Source organism: Eubalaena glacialis, chromosome 19 (assembly GCF_028564815.1).
Source record: "Eubalaena glacialis isolate mEubGla1 chromosome 19, mEubGla1.1.hap2.+ XY, whole genome shotgun sequence".
Classification (NCBI taxonomy): domain Eukaryota; kingdom Metazoa; phylum Chordata; class Mammalia; order Artiodactyla; family Balaenidae; genus Eubalaena; species Eubalaena glacialis.
The window spans coordinates 51,135,586-51,141,585 of NC_083734.1; the positions used below are offsets into that span (position 1 = coordinate 51,135,586).

The window sequence follows — 6,000 nt, forward strand, 5'->3', positions numbered from 1 at the left end:
GTCCTCTCTCCCTAGAGGCACTGCTGGCCTGACCTTGGGGCGACTCCCAAAGTTTTTTTTTTTTTTAATTTATTAAAAAAATTTTTTTTGTTTTTATTTTTTAATAGATCTTTATTGGAGTATAATTGCTTCACAATACTGTGTTTCTGTTGTACAACAAAGTGAATCAGCCATATGCATACATATGTCTCCATACCCCCTCCCTCTTGAGCCTCCCTCCCATCCTCCCTAACCCACCCCTCTAGGTCATCGCAAAGCACCGAGCTGATCTCCCTGTGCTATGCTGCTGCTTCCCACTAGCTAACTATTTTATATTCGGTAGTGTGTATATATCGATGCTACTCTCACTTCACCCCAGCTTCCCCCTCCCACCCCGTGTCCTCAAGTCCATTCTCTATGTCTACATCTTTATTCCTGCCCTGCAGGAATAAAGGTTCATCCATACCTTTTTTAGATTCCATATATATGCATTAGCATACAGTATTTTTTTTCTCTTTCTGACTTACTTCACTCCGTATGACAGACTCTAGGTCCATCCACCTCACTGCAAATAACTCAATTTCATTTCTTTTTATGGCTGAGTAATATTCCATTGTATATATGTGCCACATCTTTATCCATTCATCTGTCAATGGACATAGGTTGCTTCCATGTCCTGGTTATTGTAAATAGTGCTGCAATGAACATTGTGGTACATGTCTCTTTTTGAATTATGGTTTTTGCAGGGTATGTGCCCAGTAGTGGGATTGCTGGGTCATATGGTAGTTCTATTTTTAGTTTTTTAAGGAAATTCCATACTGTTTTCCATAGTGGTTGTATCAATTTACATTCCCGCCAGCAGTGCAGGAGGGTTCCCTTTTCACCACACCCTTTCCAGCATTTATTATTTCTAGATTTTTTGATAATGGCCATTCTGACTGGTGTGAGGTGATACCTCATTGTAGCTTTGATTTGCATTTCTCTAATTATTAGTGATGTTGAGCATCTTTTCATGTGCCTCTTGGCCATCTGTGTGTCTTCTTTGGTGAAATGTTTATTTAGGTCTTCCACCCATTTTTTGACTGGATTGCCAAACTTTGTTTTTGATCATGTCTTTTCCATGTGAAATTCATGATGTGCTTTAAAATTTTTGTAAATGGGACATACTGTACCTATTTTTTTGCACTTTTATCTTTTCTCTCAACCTGACAGATACGAGCTCACTTACCCTCTGAAAGGCTCTGTGGCCCCTCCCAGGGCTGGGAACACTGCCAGCACCACAGTAGATGTTTCTGGAAGGGGCCTGCAGCACAGAAGGTGGGATACCACATGCCCTGTGTCTACCTCCCCTCCATTTGGGTCCCACTTTCTCTGTCCTGTGATCTGTCCAGTGCTCTTGGCCTAGTTCCTCACAGACACACGCCAGGTCTGCACTTATGGGGCTGGTGCAACGTCGACTGATAAAATACAGGACCCAGTTAAATTTTGTTTGCTGATCACAATGACAAATAATTTTTAATGCTATTTGGGACATCTGACAGGAATATCCCTCCACAGGAACCCAGGCTGTGAATGTAAGCGTAATTGTGCTGCTGTTTTAGATTCGAGAGAAAATCACCATGTAACTGTATGCAGTGGGAAGGCCAGCATTTCCACTAAAGCCCAGAACTGACAGCAGCTGTTTTATTTATTTATTTTTTAAATAAATTTATTTATTTTGGCTGAGTTGGGTCTTCGTTGCTGCGCGCGGGCTTTCTCTAGTTGCGGCGAGCGGGGGCTATTCTTTGTTGCGGTGCGTGGGCTTCTCACTGCAGTGGCTTCTCTTGTTGTGGACACAGGCTCTAGAGCACAGGCTCAGTAGTTGTGGCGCACGGGCTTAGTTGCTCCGCGGCATGTGGGATCTTCCCGGACCAGGGCTTGAACCCGTGTCCCCTGCATTGGCAGGTGGATTCTTAACCACCGTGCCACCAGGGAAGCCACTGCAGCTGTTTTAATGGAAAGAGTGAATTAATTCACATTGGAACGGCATTGCCGGGGGGTGGGGGCTGGGAGGACACTGGGGGCTGTTCTTCACAGGTCCTCTAGAAAGAGAACGGACAGTTATCCCTACTCTGGGCCAATGTGCTACAACTTTTACATTTGATTTTTTTTAATTGAGGTGAAATTCACATAACATAAAATCAACTATTCAGTGGCATGTAGTGCATTCACAAAATTGTGTAAGTATCGCCTCTGTCTAGTTCCAGAACATTTTCATTACATCCATTAAGAGACCCTACATCCATTAAGCAATTATTTCCCCCTCCCCCTTTCCCTCAGTCTCTGGCAACCACTCATCTGCTACTGTCTCTATGGATTTGCCTATTCCGGACATTTCATATAAATGAAATCATACGATATGTGGTCTTTTGTGACAGGCTTCATTTACTTATCACACTGTTTTCAAGATTTATCCACCTTGCAGCATCAGAACTTCACTCCTTTTTATGGTTGAATAATACCCCTTTGTACGGCTAGATCACAGTTTATCTGTTCGTCAGCTAATGGACTTTTGGGTTGTTTCCACCTTTTGGCTATTGTGAATAATGCTGCTATGAGCATGTGTGTATATGTTTTTAAATTATTAGGGTATACAGCTAGGAGTAGAATCACTGGGTCGTATGGTAATTATATGTTTAATTTTTTTAGGATACATTGGATCTTATTTCATCTTCACCATAACCTTGCGAGTTGATGTTTTCCCCCCATTTTCAGATGAGAAGAGCTGAGGAACCAGCTGTAGCCTCTTGGCAAAGAGCTGGGGCTCTTGCTTGGATCCTGCTGCAGGGCTGCCTTCTCCTTACCTCCGCATCACCACAATACTGCAAAGCAGATGGGTCATTAAAAAAAGAGTCTGCCCAAAACAAGGGTTTGCTGGAGTGATGAATAAACGGACTGTTTAACCTGGAGGAACAGAAAGAGGAAGGAACGAAGGCAAGACCATGCTGAGTTTATTTGGAAGAAGAGCCAGGTGCACGTTTGAATACAGATTCCAAGTCGATAAATGCCCACAGAATTATGAGATCGTGTTGAAATGAAATGTTTTGAATGGCTGCTGCATTAATGCCTTCTCTCTATCTAATTAGCATTGGAAGTCTTCATGATTTAAGACCTGGAGACTTACTTCTGAAAGATACGAGAGAAAAAGACTGCCCCTAAAATTCGATGAAAGGATCTCACTGCTACTGTTAATACCTAACACAGCAGCACCCCCTCACCCCCCACGCCCCCAGAGTAGACCCTTAGATCTGCATCTTTCACTGAAAGGGATACAGCCCATCCTTGAATCATTGGAGGATATGCCAGCTGAGAGTCGCAACGGAGGATTGTAGAAACCTCCAGATTGGTCATTTATAAGAAAGAGAAACTGCCAATTAAGAGCTTTTTCCTGGCCCATAGCACCCTGGTGACAAGACCTCCAGAGCTTCCTTCTCCAGTGAGTCTGTGCAGAGAATGGGTAGGCTGATGCATACTGCCCCCTATCCCTGGTGTCATGAACATTATTAGCAATCTTTGCACATGGTTCTGCCTCTAGTTGTTTTTGTTTTTGTTTTTTTTAATATCAAGGGCACAGATTTAGATTCATTAAAATCTGTATTTGATGACACACTCTCATTGTTGTTCAAAGCATTCCCTTCCTTATTTTAGGCGTGTGTGTATGTATTGTTCTTTATAATGTGATAAATACCTATGAACACCATGAGCCGAAAAACTGACCAGAACCCTCATCTGGCCTGTGCTGCTCCCCCCTCTGTCCCCTGCTCCCAGGGGATTTAAACATGTAACAGTGACTCCACCCAGACACTGAGACAACGAGGCCAATCCACAAGGACTAGTTGAGGATAGTCAGCACAGGGGCTTGACACAAAACTCTTATTGCTTTATTTAATTAAAAAAACAAAGAAACGGGAACTAAACTGTCAAATGCATTAAATGGCCAACATTTGAAACCAGGTCTTCTCCCGCTACAGACTAGAGTGTCCAGTGCTGCTGACAGGGTCCTGTGGAGCCCCAGAGACCGTCTGCTGATCCTGTCACCCCAGACTTCTGAGTGTGCCTGGGAGTGTGTATCCCACCCATAACGTCTCTCCACAAGTCCAGGGCAGGGCTGGGGCATGGCACTGCACCCTGCTCTCCACGCCACACTCTATAGCAGTTGTTCACACCAGCACATCCTTGTCGGTGTCATGTCCCTAACTCCATGACAGTTGACAGGTAAAAACTTCCCTCCCCAATATTGGCATTTGTGTTGCTTCCCCCTTAGGCTGTGGTGGGTGCTGTTTCTCAGTCTCTGGGCCACTCACCATTCTTCCTCCCCATGCCCAAGTCTCCAACCTTTGCTAATTGCTAATTGCTAATAACAACCCTGGCTGTTGTGGAGGGGTCAGTCCGTCCCAGCCTCTGGTGTCCTGGGGAAGCCAGGACAATGGTGACCACTTGGGCCTCAGTTCCTCAGTTCAGGGGCCCTGGGCTGAGCGTCTGGAAACATGGCAGCTCCCCCAGGGCTGAGGCTCCCATGACAACCAGGCTCTCCCCAGGCCCTCTGGGCCCACTGGTGCTGGGATCCCATCCTTGGGTGGAGGACTGTGGCCTAGAGGCCGAGTCCCCCTCCTCTGCCTCCCTCTTGGTCCAGGGTGAATAAGAGAGGCTGGTGAATCCCCTCTTAAGCAGGGCTGAGTCCGCAGGGACCAGCTCTTCATTCTGCCCTGGAGGAGAGGATTCCAGAATGCTTAGCCTCCACCGGCGCAGGTCCTGCTTCTGGGGTGCATCTTGGAGTCTCACCACCCTCACCTCATCAGCCTCCAGCAGCAGTTTCCAACACTGGTCTGGGGTCCTCAGGGCCCATCCTGGCTTCATCTTCCACAGGTAGACGGCATCCTAGCAGCCCACCATAAAGATGACCTGCAGGTCCAGTAACGAGGCCTTGGCCTCAACAGGGTCCGTGGCCCGGGTGGTGCCCAGCTCCAATACCATGGGCTCCCGCCGGGGGCAGGTCCACTTTGAAAACCTCCTGCCATGGAGGAGAGGGGCTTGGCCAGTGTGAGCAGGTAGGGAGTCCCCCAAATCTCCAGGGAAGGCTTTGGGTCCAGTCAGCATCCTCAGCACCCAGGCCCAGGGCTGTGGCATCCTGAGGCTCCAGCTCGGTGGGCACAAAGTGATCGTCCAGGCCCACCTCTTCTGACTCCACAGGGCCTGACGCCAGGGTGCCCGACCCCCAGTCCACAGACCCACCCTGTGCAGGCTGCCCTTGGCCCTGCCCCCAGCTTGGTCCCATCCCCGGGGATGCCCCCTGCTCAGACCCTGCCTCAGTGTGGTCCATCAGCTCAGGGTCCCAACCTTCATCTTCCCAGTCTTCCGGCTCCAGCAACTGTCTAAGGTCCAGAAAGGCAGCCTTGAAGCAAGCGAAGCAGACCCTTAGCTGGCTGCCATGTTGAAGCTCATACATCCAGGACGTGTGGAGGTAGGACATGCCCTCCGCCTCACACCGCATGCTGACTGGGGGGCACATGGCCACGCCGCCTACAGGACTTGCTGGGATCTTAGGGGGTCTGGCCCACAGGTGGGGGGCACAGTGAAGTGCTGGGGGGGGCAGGGAGGAGGGGGTGTGAGAACGAGGAGGAGAACGGTGCGGATCAGGAGGAGGACGAAGGTGTTTCCTGTGTGGGGATTTGGGGTGGGGGTGGATGAACTGGGTCCTAATCCAACAGGGACCTGCAGAGGTTGGGAGGGACAAACTTCTGGAATTGTCTTCAGCTGATGCAAGTGTTCTGTCCTCTGGGAACTGCAGAGGAAAGCAGTGAGGTTAGGGCCCCCCAGCAGGCAGGTGGGAGCAGGTCACGCAGGGACGAGTTGGGTGCAAGGACCTTTGGGGTCAGACCCGGCCCTTTCGCTCTGCCTCTGCTCAGTTTAGCTGATCTGGGGCCAGTGGGCCACACAGCCTCTCCCCCACCCAACTCCCTACCCTCCCACCTCAGGGATCCC

General features: G+C 48.9%; 1 protein-coding gene across 1 annotated transcript; it reads right to left on the reverse strand.

The window, feature by feature from the left end:
- Positions 1-4,948: 4,948 nt before the first annotated feature.
- Positions 4,949-5,527, reverse strand: LOC133080865 (testis-expressed protein 19-like). Its single transcript, XM_061176947.1, has one exon. The coding sequence runs from the start codon at positions 5,525-5,527 to the stop codon at positions 4,949-4,951; it is 579 nt and encodes a 192-aa protein (XP_061032930.1).
- Between the last annotated feature and the right edge of the window lie 473 nt (positions 5,528-6,000).

Bases quoted from the DNA above. Each gene is read 5' to 3' on its own strand.
- LOC133080865 (XM_061176947.1), bottom strand. From the start codon at position 5,527: ATGTGCCCCCCAGTCAGCATGCGGTGTGAGGCGGAGGGCATGTCCTAC.